Source organism: Rhamphochromis sp. 'chilingali', assembly GCF_963969265.1.
Source record: "Rhamphochromis sp. 'chilingali' genome assembly, chromosome: 17".
NCBI lineage: Eukaryota > Metazoa > Chordata > Actinopteri > Cichliformes > Cichlidae > Rhamphochromis > Rhamphochromis sp. 'chilingali'.
This window is the reverse complement of record NC_137944.1, coordinates 17504642-17525293: the sequence shown is the minus strand read 5'-3', so window position 1 is coordinate 17525293 and position 20652 is coordinate 17504642. Positions and strand designations below refer to the sequence as shown.

General features: G+C 40.8%; 1 protein-coding gene across 1 annotated transcript; it reads left to right on the top strand.

The window, feature by feature from the left end:
- Window positions 1-562: 562 nt before the first annotated feature.
- On the top strand, window positions 563-18269 carry poc1bl (POC1 centriolar protein homolog B (Chlamydomonas), like). Its single transcript, XM_080862554.1, has 11 exons — window positions 563-696; window positions 3524-3976; window positions 5803-5972; window positions 7260-7449; window positions 7595-7780; window positions 9197-9314; window positions 12432-12608; window positions 14080-14211; window positions 15130-15240; window positions 16430-16582; window positions 16665-18269. The coding sequence occupies exons 2-11, from the start codon at window positions 3591-3593 to the stop codon at window positions 16794-16796; spliced, it is 1755 nt and encodes a 584-aa protein (XP_080718680.1). The 5' UTR covers window positions 563-696; window positions 3524-3590; the 3' UTR covers window positions 16797-18269.
- Window positions 18270-20652: the final 2383 nt, after the last annotated feature.

Sequence of the window (20652 nt, the reverse complement as noted above, 5' to 3'; positions counted from 1 at the left end):
TAACGTTTATAGTCATCACTCCAAAGTTACATACAAAGACAGTCACATACAAAGTTTAAAGTTATTAAAAACCTGTGGGGGTTTCAGTTGTAGACAGAGCCAAATGAATAGCTAACAGGCTAGCATGAAGTACTTCGTCAATTTAACTGGAGACGTTGCTAACAACACCGGAAGTACCAACTACAACCCCACCCCACCCCCCGCGATTTTGTATGAGGAAGTTAATATGACGAAATGTCAAGACGTAAAAATCTATTGTAGACAACACACATAAGTACAAACCATGGGGTACCGTATAGCTTAAACGAACAATTGCGTGTGTTATTCATTGAATAATTTAGGTTATTGAAAAAAATTCACATTGACGTTTATGTAACGTACATTAATGGTTAATGATACCATATATAAACATATACTTCTGTACATATAAAGATGTTTTTTAATGTTTTATTCCTATGTATACTTATTGTTAAACTCCTGTCATTGTTGGACTTTTATTTTGAAAGGTTACGACGGAACCGCTGTAGTTTTTCAGTTTGTCTTGACAGAGGTCAGAAACCCAGTGTGGAGGAAAGGATGTGGGTATGCTGACATCTGCAAGCCAGAGGTTTGAGTGTGAGAAGACCGCAGCCAGGCTGACAGACAACGGCCTCAACTCTCTCGAAGTAACTCCGAGACATGTAACTTGTTGCGAAGGTAAACTCAACACAAGCTAACCTCGTCTTTCTTCACAGAAATGCTCTCCCAGCTACAATGTGTCAAGTTCAAAGTACAGTTTGTCTGTTGACGATGTCGATAAAATCTATTTGCGCTCCTCACTCGTTTAGCAGTAATTAAACTTAAAAAACTTTGGCACCACAACTAATGTGGACTTTCTTTGAAAGTAGGAAGAGGTTGTCATTTAGCCTCTAGTAGCTGCTAATTCAAGTGGAGGCTTTGTAGAAAGTTGAGGTTATTCTTCCCACACAAACATTCACATACACGCGCGCGCGCTGCTGCTGCTGTGCTATGCGTGTGTTTAATGCGACCTTCATCCAGGGGGGGTCAGCGGAGGCTTTTGCTCTCTCTGCTGACTGTACGACTAGTTAGGAGCCAAACACTGATTTAGTTTGACAGATCCGGAGACCTGTTGCTGAACTTGCGTGTTACGACTGCAGCTTTCGAGACAGGCGCTCTCTCCACTGCTATTTCTCTTTTCCTCAAAGCTCCCCTTTCTTCATAAATACAAATTAAGATAAAAGTTTGATCATCAGCTAGGCCGTGGGGAGAGAGATGGCAGTGTTAGGGGTTTACTCGAGATTTACTTTTGCTTTCATTTGGAGCACCTATCAGCTTTAATAAAGCGAGGAGGGGAAGCGTTGTTTTAAAGTGTGTTTCAAGTGTGTTTGGGTTTGTTTGTGTGTCAGAGACAACAGTTAAATTAAGCCTGCCATCATCACTCATCTCACCCAGGCTCCTTTCTGTCAGTACCATATACACAGAGTGCAGCTGAGAGCTGCTTGTGTTGCTCCGATGAGTCAGTGATCCCTGTCTTCTTAAAATGAAATAGAGCCAGTCGGTTGGTGGGGAAGAGTTGCTTTGCTTTGTCAAGCATTGTTTGTGTAACCTGTTCAGCTAGTGCCTCTTGGATATTACACCATTTACAGCTATTTGTCGTTTCTGGACTGGTTGACAAGGAAATGAAGCGTGCAATGTATGCAGTACATAGTGTTCGTTCCAGGCTGACCGTGGAGAGAAGTCGGGGCTTCATGACATCAGAATTTTAAGTGACTCTAACATAGAGTCTTATTTTATCAGCTATTGACCCATCCTTTCACTGCTCTCTGGGTGGGACATGCAGCAGAAAATGCACCCCAGGAAACCAATGTTATCCCTCGTCTCCCTTCTTTTTGTGTGTTTTTGTTTCATGACCAAAAAGCAGGTCAGGATTAACGTTGCATCTTAGCCCTCTGCCCCCATCCTGCTTGATCCAAGCAGCTGCCCTGGGTAAGGCTATCAGATTCAGAGAGAGTGGAAGGTGTGATGGACTGCTAATAAAAGGGGGTTTTGTTTGCAGGCGTCTCCATTTTGAAACCTCAGGAGTCCAGAGTTCTCTGGCCACAGCCCAGACTGGAGTGAAAAGGCTGCGCTGCTGCCTTGAAGGACTCCCATTGGCAATTGAGTTTCTTTTTTACTCTGCACTGCGGATGCGTGCACTCTTTGATTTTTCTATTTGCTTTTAAAGCGTTTCCTCAAAGGCCATTTTAAGCCAAGCTTTTCTCATAATTTGCATTTTTCTTCTGGTAAAAGTTGGAAATAACCATCATTAGCCTGTTCTGTGAGGAGGGAGAAGCCCTGCTGTGGTGTGTGGGACTGTGTATGTATGTGTGTGTGTGAATCATTATTGCCACTAAGCCTGTCTGACATTAGCTGGCACTACGGCAAATGGCACCCTGCTCTAATATTAATGCAACACAATTATGTGATTACATCCAGATCAGTGTCAACATAGCTAAGTGGTCTGTTTTTACCACAGGCTTCTTCTAGCTTTTGGCAGGCTAAGCCAATGCAAATGTCAAAACTGCTGTCTTTATGTACCGATAAACCCGGGAAAATCCTGTTTTTCAAAAAAGCCAAAAAATAATTTTTTTTTTCCTATTCCAATTGTTTGTTTGTTTTTTTAATGTTTTTTAAGGTTTCTTCCAATCAGCCTTGAATTTGGCCGAGTGGAAGAGAACACAAGTCTTAAAATGAGAAATCCTTCAAAAGACCAGGTTCTTAAAAAATCAAGTCTTTTAAAAGGTTTCCTAGTTAACAATGAATTAAACCCAAATCTAAACAAAAGGCATGCTTAAACCTGGCTGTTTGACCACTGTCTTTAAATATGTGTTTTCTGCTTTGCTGCAAATATGTGTCATATATGTTTAGGGTATTCAAAAATGAAAAGGAAGGAAAATTATAAAAGGTGAAAGTTTAAAAGACTTGATATAACTTTTGGATTTAGGGGGAAAAAATCTGACTGTATATGAGGCACAGATGTGAGAAACATTTCCGGTAAGACTCAGTGCGATTCACTGGGAATAAAACAGCTCAGTTTTAATTAATTTTATCAGGCTGACATATCTCTCGTTGGAGTGTATCACAGACTTAATTTATTCAGCACATTGCCGTGTGAGCCATAATTTAGCCTCTTCCATCTTTGCAATTTGTATTTAATGAGCATCTTAATGTGGCCCTGAGCATGCAAGCATATTTATGATGTCGGCGTTGATTACCGCTGGTCTGGTCAATGGGAGCGATGTCCTCAGGGCACTTGTGCATTTAGAGGCAGATACGATCTTTCGTGGATGTAAGTGTTTAGATTAAGAACTTGGGTTCTTACTTGATTAAGCCTTATCTAATGGGAGAGCTTTGTTGAGATGAGTTCCGATAGTCTGCTCCTGTCAGCGGTGTTTCTCAGCCGCCTCCTTTTGTGGTTTGCTTTAAAATGTGACATAAAATGTGTGTGATTATAAACTTTTGTCTATTTCTTTCTTTCCTCCAGAGGCTTGTGTCCTGTAAGGGCACCTTGAAGCTCAGCCTGTCACTGTCCTTCCTTGGTGGTTCCTGTCATGAGGGGGCGTGTTTCTCGAAAGCTGGGCTTGCTGGCCAAGGCTGGTTTCCTCCTGTGGGTGCTGTGGCTTGGCTATCTGCTGTTGGAGCGCTCCTCTTTCCCTTTCTCTTCCTCTGTGGAGGATGAGGTTAAAGACCAAAATCTTAAGGAACGACAGCTGGTCTCAGAGGAGAGTGGGAATGATGAGCAGCTGGCTAGGCCTCTGTACATTAAACCACCACCAGACAACAATGCACCAGGGGAGTGGGGCCGGACCACACACCTCAACCTGAGCCCTGAAGAAAAGAAGCAGGAGCAGGACAGTGTGGAGCACTACGCCATCAATATTTATGTCAGCGACAAGATCTCCCTTCATCGGCACATCCAGGACCACAGGATGAAAGAGTGAGTACAGAAAAAACAAGAATAATCCATTAGTTACTTACTGAGTGACGGCATCTGACAACCAGTCGAAAGAAAACTCACTTAAATTGTTTTGTTTTTTTAATGCTTTCTATTTTCCTTGCTAATACACGAGGCCTTGAATATTGCCTGGAGCATCTTCAGTGCTACAACGGTTACAAATTACTCAGTAGAGATTAAGTTGAACTCTTTACTGGAATCACGTTTTCACTGACAGTTAGAGACAAGCATGAAGGCTCGTGTGATCCAGTGCAGGGCTTGGTGAAGTTGTTGTAAGAGGCTTTTTGGCTGAATTGATTCATTTCATCCTCGGTTGTTGTCAGCAGCTCAAATACACCGTGTGATGTCTTTTATTAGCAGTTTCTCCTTCGGCCCTTTGGCCTTTTGTCTCTTCGCTTACTGCCTCTCATGCTAATGAAACCCAGATGTTGCATCAGCATCAACTTGGCGAGAACCGTCATTCGATTGTGTAAAGGCCGTGTGTTTATTTTAAATGCCCTGGAGTATATTTGTAAAGCATTATAGATTATTTCTAGCATCAAATTTGCAATCACAGCTAAATACAATTGTTCTATTTATGCTCATTGAACACCCCAAGCTAAATGTTATTTAAACTGGAGCTGGAAAAATGAGTCTCCTGGGTCACCTAGGTGTAACTGGAGTAACCCTTGTCACCACTGCGACACACACACACACACAAAGATGCTCTCGCCGGGTGGAGGAAAATGTCTCAGTGGCTGAAAGTAACTCCTTGTAACGATGGGTGACGTGGGCCTAGCAGTGGCAGAGGGACATTTGACGAGTGCAGATGTGACACAGGATGCAGCAGTGCTCTGGGTGTTTTCTGTATGAACATATTATATATTTATGCACTTGTTTTGTTGTTATGTCAGCTGATATACTTCCGCTGCTTGTCAGATAACATGCCGTAGGACTAAATTATGGCCACGACTGGCTGTTATTACACTCAGTAAGATCTGAGAACAGTAAATTCTCATTCTTCTTGTCAGACTGCTCCAGATGCGCTAGTCTTTTTGTTTGGCTTTAGGGCTTGTAAATCTGTAAGCAAATGGGTCATGTCCTCCCAGGTTTATTCATTTTGAAGTGGTGTATATGTTTGTTGTAGTTCTGCACCTAGTCCATTACTATTTTCCCGTTTCCTCCAGCAGGTGTTTTTTTTTTTTTTTTAGCGGATTAGCTTTAGGCTCTCTTGAGATGAAACTGCAGCACTATAAACACAGTGCTTCTGAGGGGAGGGCGAAGTAGCTCATTTGATTTGTTGTGTCCAACTCACTTCCAGCAATGTCATATTTGTAAATTGGAACTCTGGCTACAAAACTGCTAAAAATCTGTGCCAATTTTGTGCTTTCACAGTCTTGAGCTTACAGAAACATTTTACCCTTTTTGTTTTTCGTGTTTCTCCTGACTTTCTGTGTCATATTTTGCTCTCTCTTTGTCCAGTTTCCAGCTTTTGATTTGGTCCCAATTTTTTCTTTCTTTTTTTTTCACCCCCCCCCCCCCTCCCAGAGTGCTGCTGTGGTATGTTGCTCATTGGTGTAATACGCTCCCTACCCCCATCCATATTTCTGCTTCTCTTTATTGTTTTAATGAGTGCCATCTGGATTAGGACCAGAAGCCTCCTCCTGCCACACTTGTCGCTGAGCCTGCTCTGGCCATATGAAAAATAATTTCATGCCCGTATGAGTTCATTTACAGTGCTGTTGTGTCTCCATGAAAATACAGTAAACTAAAGCTTGTGTCAACTCTGTCTCTCCCTCCACCCACACAAACACACTTGCATGCCTCAGATGCCGAAGTAAGAAGTTTGACTACCGACATTTACCTACCACCTCTGTGATCATAGCCTTCTACAACGAGGCCTGGTCCACCCTGCTGAGGACCATTCACAGCGTGCTGGAAGCCACGCCTGCCGTCCTCTTGAAAGAGATCATCCTCGTCGATGACTTCAGTGACCGAGGTTTGTAAGCGTGTGTAATTTTGTCTCTGTACAAGTAAAATGTTGTCATACGAGCTGTGCAACAAAGATGACTGACAGCTCGGCCTAGTTTAGTAAACCAGTTGAACCAAACCTCATTTGTGTGCCGCTTTGATTTTGGCACAGTGACAAAGTACAAAAGACGATTCAAGAAGGAGCCTGCTATATATAGAAATAAAGATGCTGTCTATAGTGGGATGAATAGTGAATGCCTTTGAATAGAGCAATTAGAAAAAAAACAGTCCTCTGAAACAAGTCCTGACACATTTCCTGTCCTGAAAATATTCCCAGAGCAGATAAATCTGCTCAGGAAGGATAAGAAATTTAAAACTTGGCCAGGTAATTAAATTTAAAAAAAAAAGTTGTGTTTAAAATTGTGATTGTGTGGGTTTTTTCCAGTAAATTTTGTTATTTTGTCATTTTAAGAACAAAGCAATATAAATCTTTAGCCAGCATCTTTATAAGCAAGTCGGGAACTTAAGCAGGAACATTTGGACCTCAGGAACAGCACAACAGTAGCAAAACAGTCTACACTCTGCATCTGCCCCCTGGCTTTTGAGGTGCTTTCAGTCACATCTTGCAGTTTTCATCAGTAAATGGATCGTCTGCTGACTTGTGCTGACTCTAAGAATGATACTACTACACCTCAGAAACTGGATATAGGAGGTGCTTGATGTCTGTCTGTCTTAATGGAATTAGTATTTGGTCACAGCAAGTCTAGTCTGTGCGGATCAGAGACATTACACCATAAAGATGACCTCAGTGAGCACTGAGTTGCGGTGACATCATTTCCTTTCCTCCAGCCACTCTGACCAATTGGAATGTTAGACATGCCACTCCTAAACCAGACAGCCGGCTGCTGGAGGAGTGACAGCTTTCCCCTTTAAAGCTGGCTAAACTGGATCTAGCATATCAAGTTTTAGTGTTGATGTGTGTTTAAAACTGCATGAATCACCTACCTACTACTATTTTTGATACCAGCGTTGCCTCAATAAACATGATAAATGTGCAATAAAACAGAGTGCTGGTATTTCCCAAATCATCAGGGACTAGTATGCAGTTCTGTAGGTAATGACGCATGGTGAGCAGCCAATAAAACACAAATGAAGGAGTAATAAGTTGGTGACAAGATGATTGTTTTGTGTCAAGAGCTGATGAACATTTCACTTCATAATCCATAAATATAGAAGTACCTGTGTGTCTGTCCACTTGTTTTAATACTAAATCATTTGATATCATGATTTCTTTGTGTTTGCATTACAAAAATAGGCTACCTGAAATCCAAGCTAGCCGACTACATCAGTGATCTGCAACGTGTGCGTCTTATCCGCACCAACAAAAGGGAGGGGCTGGTTCGTGCACGTCTCATTGGCGCCACCTATGCCACCGGTGACGTGCTGACATTTCTTGACTGCCACTGTGAGTGTGTTCCTGGCTGGATTGAGCCTCTGTTGGAAAGGTGCCTAAATACATTTTTAACAACCTTATCCGAAAAAGGAAGAAATTGTTTTTAAGCTTTAAGACTCACATTGAATCAACTTTTCTTCCCCCCTTCTTTTCATTTTTTCCTGCCACCCTCCTTTCTGCCTGTTATGGTCTCTTAGGATTTCTGAGAATGCGAGTACCATCGTGTGCCCTGTGATCGACACCATCGACTGGAACACGTTTGAGTTTTACATGCAAACAGATGAGCCAATGATCGGAGGATTTGACTGGAGACTCACCTTTCAGTGGCACTCTGTCCCTGAAATGGAACGCAAGAGGCGCAAGTCTCGCATCGACCCCATCAGGTAACAGTATGGTACTTTCCAAGGCCTACTGTCATGAGAGATCACTTTATCAGCTTGACACATGTCAGTGAAGAGATCCCCCAAAGAAAAAGCATCGTGGCTGTTTTTTTTAAAGGAGGATTTCATTTACTCAAGATTAACATGCAACACTGAATGGCCAGAGTAATATGAAACTAGATAGACCACTGTTAAGTGAGGTAACAGAGACTGTTTTAACTTTAATGAGACCAGTAGTGTTTGTATTCATAGTTATTCCCCAAATGCCCATTTTGAGTCAGGAGAAATCCTCACTGTGTGATTGATCTTTAAAACACTGGGAAATCCATTATGCTTCCTGCTACCTTATCATTTTCTCATAGCCTCAGTTAATCAACTTGTCTATATTCTCGTCCTCCCATCTCTTTGCTGCATTTGGCACCACTGACACAACATTTTAATACAGGTAAAAAAACACTGATATTAAATTAGCCTCACCAGGACAGTTTAGTTTGTATTCATCAGTTTCCAGTTTGTCTTACATGCGCAATTTCCTAAACAGTTGCTAAAACAGTTGAATAAAAGTTAAAAGTCTGCAATTACAAAAATTACAAAAGTCCTGTCATTATCCAGAAACTTATGGACTTAATTATAGCTTTTTTTAACTTCTAAGTTGGACTATTTACACTTGTTAATATCAAGATGTCGCAGCAGTTCTCTTATAAGCTTTCAGATAATCAGAATAAAGCATAAGAAATGATATATCTCCCAAATTATCTTAATGTCATTGGCTTCCTCATTGGTATACTCCTCACACATAAAGCCTTTAATGAACCAAAACCCCACCATATCTTAAGGACAGTGGTACCGTTTTATCCCAGTAGAGCACTCTGCTGCCAGAGGGCAGGTTCACTTGTGGTTCTTAGAGCCTTCGACTATAAACCTCTTTCCTGGGGAACCAGCTCCCTATTTAATTCAGAGACTGGCACTAGCTCCACTTTTAAGGTGTTTTGAACCTTATAGTTTGCTAGGAAACCCTAAACCATCCATATGTCAGTCTCTGCAAGTATGCATGGATTTGGTTGGAACTGATTGGATTCATTGAGTGAAAGGTTACATACCGATGTTCACTTGTATGACACTGTTACAGTTCAGTAACGTTGTATCTTCTGTTCCATAATTTGTTATTTTTCTCCCTGTCATCTTTTTTTCTGTCCCTTTCTGTAATTTTTGTTTCACCCCAACTGCTCAAGGTAAATGGCTGCCCTCCTTAAGCCTGTTTCAGCCAGACATTTCTTCCTGTTGAAGGAAGTTTTTTTTTTTTTTTTTCTCCCCACTATCGTCAACTACTTGCGCAGAGGGAATCGCTGAATTTTTCTGTGTAACGGGATTGAACATGGCCATGATAAAAATGATCTTGTTCTTCTTGTATTCTCACAGGTCTCCTACTATGGCCGGGGGATTATTTGCTGTTAGCAAGGCCTACTTTGAGTATCTGGGCACGTATGACATGGGCATGGATGTGTGGGGAGGAGAAAACCTGGAGCTCTCTTTCAGGGTGAGTTAATTTTCCATCACTCAGAATCACAGTGAAGTGTCTGCTTAGCCCCCACAGGGCCACTTAATCGATATTAGACCTGAGTGGTTCTTTTAAAACATTTTGCGAAAGACTCACTAATCTGAGTTGCTTTGTTACCAGATCCAGACAAACCATATCTTTACTCAGCTTTTTTTTACTGCGATAGAGAGCAGAGAGAAAGATCATTAAATTTAGTTGGAAAATGTTTATCGTGTGACCGCTGGTGCGTAGTTGGTGTGAGTCAGTGTCAGATCACAGTCAGTCAGGGTATGTGAAACTGCAGCCTTATATTGGCTGATACCTTGTTGTGATGTTGGTGTCACTTTTCACTTGCTGGCGTCAATCAAGCTGGCACAGATTTTAAGCAGGAGCATGCAAGATTAGGAATGTAAATTGTGTGTGTATGATTTATAGTGTGTATTTGTCTGCATTGTGAAGAAGAATGGGCTGTTCAGCTGAGTGATATGTTATGCATGTGGAAACAAAAATGCCTCTCACCGGGACTTTTTCCCATACATAATTTATGTTTAGTGAATTGGTTTCTAGGTCTCTTTTTTTTGGAGTGTTGAAAAATAGTGGTGCGGCGTAAAATGCTTTCTGAATTAAGATGGAAAGGACTGTCTTGCATTAGCTGTTTGCCTATGGACTTATGATAATGGCTTTGCCTTGTGTAGGAGGCGGTAGAGTGGGTCATTTACTAATCACAAGGTCAGTATTTTGATCTCTGGCACCTCCAACCTGCATGTCAAATTATCTTTAGGTAAGAAACTGAACCCCAATGCGGAGTGCGAGTGTGGGAATTAAAAAAGCACTTAGGTGAATGTGTGGGTAAATGTAAATAAGACTTGTGTAGAAAAGCACTAAATCAATACCAGACCATTTCTTTAAGGATGTTAATCTTTTGTTCGATCAATGGTGAACGATCCAGCCATTAATGTAAGGTAAAAAGATATTGTCTGTGTAGGTTCTAGTATAAATGCAGCTGTATGACTCACAAAAGTATGTGTTGAACCTTTGTGGTAAGATTGATAAAGCAGTTTCTTCATTCAGATAATACCTGTAGTAGATCTTGTTTTGTAATCTTTGCTTAAAAGGAACATCAAGACAAGGTGGACCGATACACATAAAGTTAAACAGAATCATGTGGCGACCAACAGCTTACAGATACAGCACATGCCCAGTGCACCAACCTTACACCAACTAACAGCAGCAACTGTGCGGCTTACCACCACCTCTGTTTTTTCCCCATGACCTGTCTCTCTCAAGCTGTTCCTATAATATAAGGACTTAAAAATAATGTTAAGAAGCTGAATCACCATTTTGGTAATATTTGATACAAAACTGTGCACAGTGTTATTGTCAAAACACACCACAATAGACTTGTTTCACAGCAGCCATTGGACAAAATGTAGTAGTCAAACACAGTTGTTACTACTGCAGTCATGACGGTTCTGATCTGTTTCAGTGCTGAGCCCTCATTAAGGCGATTAGTAACAGCTGTCTTTGCCCATGATTTCATGTCAGAATGGCTGCTGGGAAAAAGATCCATTGTGGATGATGCAGTCTAAAAAAGAAAAAACTTACACAGGTGTCAAAGGCCGAGATTGAAGATGGTTGAGGTCCATTAGGTCAAATGTACAGGAAATAGGTGGCCCAAGTGTTAGTAATCCCCCAACCCTCCCCTGTCCCACATGTGAAGGGTCTCCATGTGGTCTATAATCGTTTACCAGCAGTGAGGTGAAGCTGGTAATGTTTTTACTTTGTGAGTTTTTGCAAAATGTTGTTTTGGAAAAATCTTCAGCAGTGGAAACAACCTTCACAGGCACCTTTGATAAATCTTTATATGTCTGCCTGTGGACAGGTATTTCCGTTTCCCATTACTCAAATTTTACATTCTCGACTCCTTTTCCTTGCATCTTAATCCTTCCCACTAAAGATGTGAGGAGGAAAGGACACGAGGATCAAGGAGCTGAGGCAACAGGTGTTTTAACAATATGAGACATCCTTGCCTTGGAGCCTCATTTTAACTCAATGTCAGTTTAATCCAAGATGTGGCAAAGCTGGGTCGTAAATTGTTTTGTTATAGCCCAACCGCTGCTGCATTTTTATGACTGCAGGTGTAACAGTGTTCATGATGTTTTATGTTACCAGCTACTTTTGATTAAATTTGCAATATGGCTCATTTTAATCACACATAAGAAGTGAAGGGCAGACTGTTTGATCATCCGCTGAAAGAAATGTATGAATAAAAAAAGACTGGTTGTTTAAAAGTGTCCTCTTCCTACTATTGTTTACATATTCTACCTGAGTAGCGTGGGGTTTTTTTATACATTGAAGGTAAAAATACTCTAGCAAAGAAAACACTTGTGCATTCTTGATTATAGCTCCTCCAGCAACCCTCCTCTCTTGTCTGTCTTCCTTCCTTCCCTGTAGGAATTGAGGCGTCCTTCAACAAGGCATACTGAGATTAATTTCCAGGTCGCAGGCAGGACGATGAAGGGCAGAGAAGACATAAATTAGGGAAAAGACAAAAGTAACACAAGCATGCAAAGCATGCAGTCGCCTGACATGTGTGTAAGGCTGAGTTCGAAGATAGGTGTGATAACCCATGAATACTGAGAACATGTGTTACTGGTGGGGCACACATCTCACACCCATCTATGGTTTAAGTACTAGATAAAGATACTTGCATGAGAGAGAGAAATACGTTACAAAATAAAAACAATTAGAGGCATCAGGTGAGAGGGACACTTGCTCCGTCGCACTTTACTTTTAGCCCAGTTTACACATTGTTTGTGCTTGGGCTGCTCAGCAGCCATCTTTGTACTTGACCTTAATTTTCCTGACAAACACAATCCTGGAAACGTGATTGTGTTTGTTTTTTTACTCGTGTTGTGAACACGTTAACATATTGAAGAAACTTCACTTGAAATGAGGTAACATTAACATTTGAGATCTGTGGACTCCACTAAAGAGTTTGTTTTAATATTTGTATTTTTTTTTATTTCTTAATTGTTGTTGTGACACAGTTGTTATCTAGAAAGGTGATATATAAATACATTTTACTTTACTTAATTGCATATCTGCCACCCTTAGGTGTGGCAGTGTGGGGGCAGCCTGGAGATTCATCCCTGCTCGCACGTGGGACATGTATTCCCTAAAAAAGCCCCTTACGCGCGGCCCAACTTCCTCCAGAATACTGTCCGAGCTGCAGAGGTCTGGATGGACTCTTACAAAAAGCACTTCTACAACAGGAACCCTCCAGCCAGAAAGGTAAGACACTTTGCGTGTTTCATGCACTGATATGTTGTCACACTATCCAGCACCATGTGTAGACAGTAAATTGAATAGTTATTTTTGGTGTCAGATTTAGATGATTCATCTAACTGCCCCCTGTAGGTGTGGATATAAGATCAGTATCTGACTGAGTGGGTTAGGTGTATTGAGGTACTGAGGCTGTTCACATGTGTGTGTATGGTGTGAGTGCTGTGCCTCTCAGGTTCTGAGTATTGGGCACCATCAAAGATTCATGTATCTCAGTTTCAACTATCTGAAAAAAGTGCATTATTAATGTCAGGGATCTTTGATCAAACAATAAATTACCTGGTCAGGGGAGATTGAACACAGCACAGACCAAGATCATCAGCTCCAAGTCTATTACGTTGCTGTCATAATTTGTCATGCAGCTATAGAGCGATAGACGTGTGACTAGTTTGATTAATGAGTTATATAATTTTCATTGAATACATTTAATCATGTTGATATTCCAACTTTTCTTTACACTTTTCTAAAGAAAGAATAGCTGTTATAAATGTGTTTTTTTATAAGGAATTATTGTTTTATGTTGTTTTTTTGTTCATTTATTTTAAATATTTTTTTCTTGTTAATTTTGAGATTGGGAGCACAATGCAGTAAGGATCACAAAGAAAAAGTACTCGATAGATCAGAAATCTTATGATTGAATTAGTTTAGTGTGTGTGTGTGTGTGTGTGTGTGTGTGTGTGTGTGTGTGTGTGTGTGTGTGTGTGTGTGTGTGTGTGTGTGTGTGTGTGTGTGTGTTAGGCGGTCTTGTTATAATCCATCCTCAAACATGCCAAAGGAACTCTAGACTCCTAGGGTAGACTTCACGCCTTAGCAAACACAGCTATTTAAAACATGCTGTTGGCAATAATCTGCTAGTTGGCTTCCTGAGATTCTTATTTGAACTCGATTTTTGGAGTTACAGGAGCCGGATTCACCTCTCAAATCCAGGATGTAAATATTTGCTTTAAAAGTCTAACTGTGTCCTTTATGAAAACACCCATCAATTGTGTTGTCAAAAATCTTATGTAAATTGTATGTACAAAAGTAATGGGCCCTGAGAATCGGTTTAACTCACAAGGTTGAGCAGACATGTACTGTAAGGCTAATAAAGCCTAAAAATGCTCCAAATTTGCTTATAAAATAATGCTCTGCTGAGCTCCAAACACCCTCTGGCATTAACATCTACAGAAAAACTGCACAAGGAACTTCATTGCATGGTTTCCAGTAGTTCCTGTAGGTGTAATGTGTTAGTGACCCAGTAGTTTTGTCCATACAGTGTATATTTAAAGAAAAGTGTGCATGCTCTAATGATTAAAATGTAGCTGCAATGTATAAATAAAGCGATACTGTCCATAAATGTACATTCTTAATAAACTCTCCTAAATCTAACCAGCTTTTTCACCCACAGCAGTGACTCATGCATTGTGTGGTTGCTTCACAGGAGAAATATGGGAATATTTCAGAACGGCTACTTTTGAGGGAGAAGCTGAAATGCAACAGCTTTGAGTGGTATCTGAAGAACATCTATCCTGAACTACATGTACCCGAGGACAGGGAGGGCTGGCACGGGGCTGTAAGTGTCTCCTTTTCAGATGCTGTGTCTGAATTCTGTTATTGATCCTGTTAGTGCAAGATTAATTATTTAGTTTTTGGACTGATGGCAGATCTTGTTGTGATTTATAAAAGACAGCAATGCGGCTGTGTCTTCATTCATCATTCAAGTGTGAAACAAAAGTATTCGGGTGAGACGTGATATGAGAAAACTCCGTTGAAAGTGGGAAGGCTTTGAAATCCATTTGACTGGGCTCAAGACCTTTCTAATTCAGACATCTGGTGAAGTCTCCTGTTATAAAATGCTTTACAGAAAAATTGCTCTTGGCTCAGTGTTGGATTTTAAAACAATTACATTTTAGCCACAGCAATGTCTCTGTTTTTTTCTGAAGCGAAAAAGAAAATTCCCTCAAAGATTTCTTCTTTAGTTATAATGTCCAAAAATCCACCACCTGTCCACGTCGACACACATTTCCCAGTGACAGCTGTGAAGTCAAATGCTACAGCGAGGGCATCGTCCAAAGTCTCAAATGTTCTGCTGTCAGAACTGTCTAAAATTTGCATGCACACCCACACTACAGGTACACGGTGACAAAACCTGAAAGAACGGCATTACTCAGACAAAGAAAAATTTACATTTTCTTATGAAACTGGGCGAAAGTAAGTTTTATTTCATATTGATTAATATATGTGTACTGATGTGGAAAATAAGCAAAATGGCAAAGGTTCAATTTGTTTTCGCTTCCTGGTGATATACCGTCATTTAATGATTTAATCAGATGACTGAATCCACCATCTTCAGGGCTGTTGCATCCTACGTGGCCTTAAAGTCTAACCTGCCAGCAAAGAATAAATCCAAGAAAATAAGAGTCCTCACAGGAATCGATATACAGTGCCGCATTTCACTTGTTATTAATATTTACTGCTCTCTTCCTGCCAGGTGCGTAGCTCAGGAATACATTCAGAGTGCCTTGACTACAACGCTCCAGAGCACAGTCCCACAGGTTCCCAGATTTCTCTTTTCGGCTGCCACGGCCAAGGAGGCAACCAGGTACGTCAGGCATTTCAGTGTTTATTCTTTCTTGACACAATCCCACAGCTTCTCGTGGCCCCCGTGGGAGATATATCTTGAAATGTCAAGACTTTCTGCTAACCCCTAAAACAAGCTGCCACAGTTGATTCACACCAGAAAATTACTCTCTGCTGGTGTGTCCAACATGACTTGAATGTAATGAATGGAAAACTGAATGTGGTATTGCATCCACACATAGCTGGAAAAAAAGGTGCACATGAATCACAGGCGCTTTTTTTTTTCTTTTTTTTTTTCCCAATTCCAGTAACGGCTGGTTTAGAAGGCACCAGATTATTTATCTGCGAGGATGTATATTTAATGTTGGAGTCAGACAATAGGCAGAACTTCTTTCTGTGGATCTTCAACCTGGCTGTTATCTCTGATTACCCCATTGATGCACCGCATCAGGTGTCCTCAGTCACAAAAAGCGCCATGTGTGACTGAAAATCAATGTTTGAATGGCTTCTCGGTGAAACAAAAACCTGAGGGCCCTTCACCACCTCCCTCCTGCCCCTTTCCCTGGCCCACATAAGAACCACGTTCCATTTAAAAGATACATGAGCCTCATGGGCAGAATGAATGGCACAGCCTGGATAAATAAGTTTGAAGCCAGAGACAGTGGACCCCGAGTAAGTCTTTTATTAGAAACGACCATAACGGGGCCCCAGTGCAACTGAAAGATGTATGAGATGTGAAGAAAAGGATGGGGAAGTATAAAGATTGATTACCTGACCCTCCGCTTAACGGGTAGCACAGGGAGCATTGCATCTTTTGTCCCACTGGACCAGGTTGTTGAAATGACACCAGAGGGGAAGAGTCGGGTTTGTGCTCATGTCTGCTTGATTGAAAGGGCCAAGGCCCCGTCTTTGCTCATGAGATCCCTCGACACACTCGCCGACGCATCATATAGTGCATTTATAGCCGTGGCGCAACAGCAGAGTAAAACATCCTGTAATCCTAGTGGGTAAGAAAAAAAATACCAAACTGCACTAATTGGCTTTCTAAACAAAAGACAGATGTAGCTGAAGAAAGAAGAAGGAAAAGTTTTAATCTCTTAGTCTCTGCTTCTTTTCAGAGAAATGTGTGAATACAAGCTTGTGTCAAAGAAATACATTTTAACTGTAAATGGAGAAAAAATGGCCAAATAACTGTCTCTTTCTCTCTCCAGTACTTTGAATACACATCTCAAAAGGAGATCCGTTTCAACTCTGTGACAGAGCTGTGTGCCGAAGTACTGGAAGGACAGACCTCCATCGGAATGAGGCACTGCCCTCGTGATGAGGAAGTCAGACCTCCCAGTCTCATCTGGGAGTTCAAAGAGGTAAGGGATTCATGAATGTGTGTGCCACAGGTTCACATTTTCCTGTAAACTGACTCCACGCTTTCAACTTCCAACCTTTCAGGACAGGACCATCTATCATCCACACTCAGACATGTGCGTGACAGCCTACCGCACAACGACGGGCCGCACGGATGCCCAGATGAGGCGCTGCGTCCCAGGGGACAAAACCCAGCAGTGGAAGTTTGAGTGGTAGTGGGAGGAAGCTAGATAGTAGCAGGGAACCTTAAGTGGCCTTCCGTGACCACAGTGCAAATACTGTAGCGGAGGTATGACCCCCGCTGCTCCCATTTCTGTTACTTTTCAAGTCTGCACTGAATGGAAATGGGGGGAAAAAAAGAAAAAAAAGAGGTGTTGGAGAAAGTCACTTTAAGCCAATGACTCACCCAGTCCAGTGCTTTTAAACCTTTGTGAATACCTACAGAGGTGAGGTCTTTTTTTAAAGAACACCAGCTGAATTTAAGACTTTTTTTGTTGTTGTTGTTTTCATCCAAGTGCCTCTACAGCCAGAGTGGAGTACACAGCACACCTGAAGTGTCATTGCCGTCTCGGGGTTTTGCAACAACTTGAAAGCAGCGAGATGTGTAGCACACGAAGCAGTGCCTTCAAAGAGATTAAAGCCAGTTTCTTGATCGGAAACATGATCGGAAAATCACCATGCACTATAGAATAATGCCTTAAAGTGCAATTAATATTGATTATTTTTATTATGTCCTCATATTTGTTTTTAAAAAAATTGTGAAAAAACAGGCTGCTGGAAAACGATGGATTAGGAATGTAAGGTCGGCAGCATTTTGCCCCAAACCCGCTGCTTCCTAACGTGCTCCATCATGTGAGAGGAAGGAGCTGTGGTCATACTAGACTGCCTCTCAATTCTAGCTTTTGTCTATGGAGCTAGTTTCGTGGTAGAATACCTTCTGAATGAGATTGGAAGTATTTATTAAAGTGTATTTTGCCTCAGATGGTTTATCAAGTTGACACGGATGTTGTGATCTATTCTCCCCTGTTGTGTTAAATTAAGAATACCCTCTAAACCCATCTGTCACTTTGCTTTTGAGAACCTGTCATCCCTCACAAACCCGTGCGTGCCGAAATGAAATGTGCCAGTGCCAGCGTATTTATTTAGAGCTTTTTCAATTCTATAAAACTACAAACAACACTCACTAGAGCCTGTTTTTTGTTTAGTCACAAGAATCCTTAAAGGGAGCAGCTCTGTGCCAGTTCTCTTAAGAGTCTTGTGTGTAAGCTGTACTTGAAACTACATCAAAAACACTCCTGTTAGGCTTTCTTTTCTTCTTTTTTTCCACTCAAGACCACATTAGTGTTTCTACTGGGATCAAAGGACCAAGAGATTCAGTGAAACTGTTGGTAAAATGACTGGTGAATAGCATTTTTTTTTGCTATTCATTCCCACTGAATTACATTTGGTCTCAATGGCAATTTGAATTTATGAATATGTGATATTCAAACTAGTTGATAAATTGTGAGATGACTCCTTTTGTGTGTTAGCTTTGTAAATAATGCTTGGTTAAAGGGACCAGTAAAAACTACTGATGAGGCAAAAGGGAAGTTGATTACTTGATATGAAGAAGAGGTTGGACTGTTGGGGATGGGGAAGGATTTTTATAAATAAAATGACTGCTGGGATGATTGAAAGAATAAAAGACTAACCACAAACACACATGCCTTTTGTTTTACTCGCCTGCACAAACAGCGCATTGCACAGTTAAACTGTCAGGAATGAGGAAGAAGTTTTTTCGTTATATGAAATGCCAGGTGTAGCAAAAGGAGAAAAGTGTGAGCTGCTGCAGCTATACTAGGTGTGAATGTGTACTTTTTATTTTTGTTGTTGTTGTCATGGTATAAGCGACAACATGCATTTCACATTTGAACAACCAAAGACTGAAAAGCTGCTATTGCAATCTGCTGCCTGCAATCCACACAGCTCACCCCTGCACTCACGGACTGCAGCATTCATAATAATTTGGCACCACCTACTGGTAGCAAATCAGTACTGACCGCTAATGGCAGGCGACAGAGAAGGATCTTGATTGCCAACTGTGGAAACAAAACCAAAATGATATTAAATGTTCTGGCTAATATCTAGTTTACTTTTCACTCCCCCCCCCCCCCCCCCCTCCCTGTCTCTGGGCTCACAAATGTACACAAGCAACAATATGTGGTTTGCTCTCTCCGTTCTCAATTCATGTTTCAGTAAATCTAGAAATATTATGTGAGAATGTCATCTTTCATAGTTTGGGTGATACAATATTCATTGGTTACCTGGGTTGTTTTAGTGGTTTTCAGATATTTTCTACCATGCCCTAATTCAGAATAGAGAAAAAGTCGATGCCTACACCCAATATTTTCTATTAGTTATTAATAGAAACTGATCCAGGTTGAATTTTATCAAAGGAAAGGCCAGCAAGATGCCATCGGCAAACTTTGTTGTTCTATTTTTTTTCTATAAAAATCTTATTCACTCAGCCAGGTTTGCCTCCTGGAGTGACCTTTTGCCCCACAGCATAGAACCACTGCATTATATTTTCACTAAAAAAAAATCTATTGGTACTGTATGTATGTTTTATCTAATTGCCGAGTGCTGTTGCAAAATGCTGGGTGAGACAGAGGGAGCAGAACAATTTAAAAAGGAGGTAGGAAACACACGACAGCTGAAATGTTCAGCATCACTTAAAAGTCCCTGTTTTTGAAAGAAAAGCACGTTTGTTTTAATATTATATAAAACTGATCAGGAATTACAATTATTCATAGAATCATTAATCACTAATTAGTTAGTGGGGTTAGATTAATTGGTCATTCTAAATTGCCATACTTGTGAAAGTGGGTGTGAAACCTGTGACAGACTGGCGCCCTGTCCAGGGTGTACCCTGCCTCTCGCCCTATGGTAGCTGAGGTAGGTTCCAGTCTCCCCGTGACCCTGAAAAGGATAAGCGGAAGAGAATGGATGGTTCGAACATTAATCATAAGTTATTTTGAATTGGATATCTACATAGGCATGCAGAGGACATCATTGGTAAGCATCTGCATTGGTGTATGGAGGGTTTTTGATGTTTAGAGGCTGAATGATGACAATGGCCCAACAGATCTTATAATTATAGATGTAATAAATTTGGATATTCAAGATGATGTATCACTAATATATCCTTGGACCTTCTTACTTAAGAAAAAAACCTTTCTAAAGTACACTTATTCTAAGTATGTGGTATAAAAAAGCTAACAAAATAACAGAATACTCTTTTAAGGTAACACAATATACACAATAAAGCTATAGGATGCAACAAAGATAGGCAACTTTTAGTGGTTCAGTGACAGCTGGGTGCTGTGTTTTCTTTTCTTTTAAAAATGCATTAGTCATTAGAAAACTCAGTCATGGTTCCTATGTTGTTTTTTCATCCACAGGTCCACGGGCATTTGTGTCACTTGGCTTTCATGACAAGATGTGTCGTGAAAGGCTGACAAGGGTGTGTTTCAACTGAACAGATCTTACATGATAAAACCCCTGTAACTGGAACAATATGCAGTCTGTTTTCATGTGGTTGTTCCTATTGTATTCTAATGTACTGAATAAAACAAGCCCAGTTACTCCTACGCTTTAATGACTGATACATTCCCAAGATACACCCAACTATAATTTTATGAATAGTGTAATAATTAATGATCTGTCACAGACCTGAAAACAAGGTGTGACCACAAAAAGTGCAGATGAAATGACAAACTTTATTCAGTAAATTCATATTTTAAAATGTGGGATCATTAAAAGTAGCCTAGGGGGGAGAGGAAGCCCGGATCCACACCAGTCCTATAGGAACACACCATGCTAAAAAGATGCCTCCCATGATATCACATGGGGTGGCTGTAGCTCGGAAAGGTTGGTAGTTTGATTCCTCCGGTCTTAAGTATGCTTGAATGAGATACTGAACCCCAACATTTTGTTCTCAGATGTGTTCACTGGAGTATGAATGTGTGGGAATGTTAGAAAGCAAAAAAAAGTGCTTGGTTGAAGTTGTATAAAACGCTACGAGTGTCAAGGA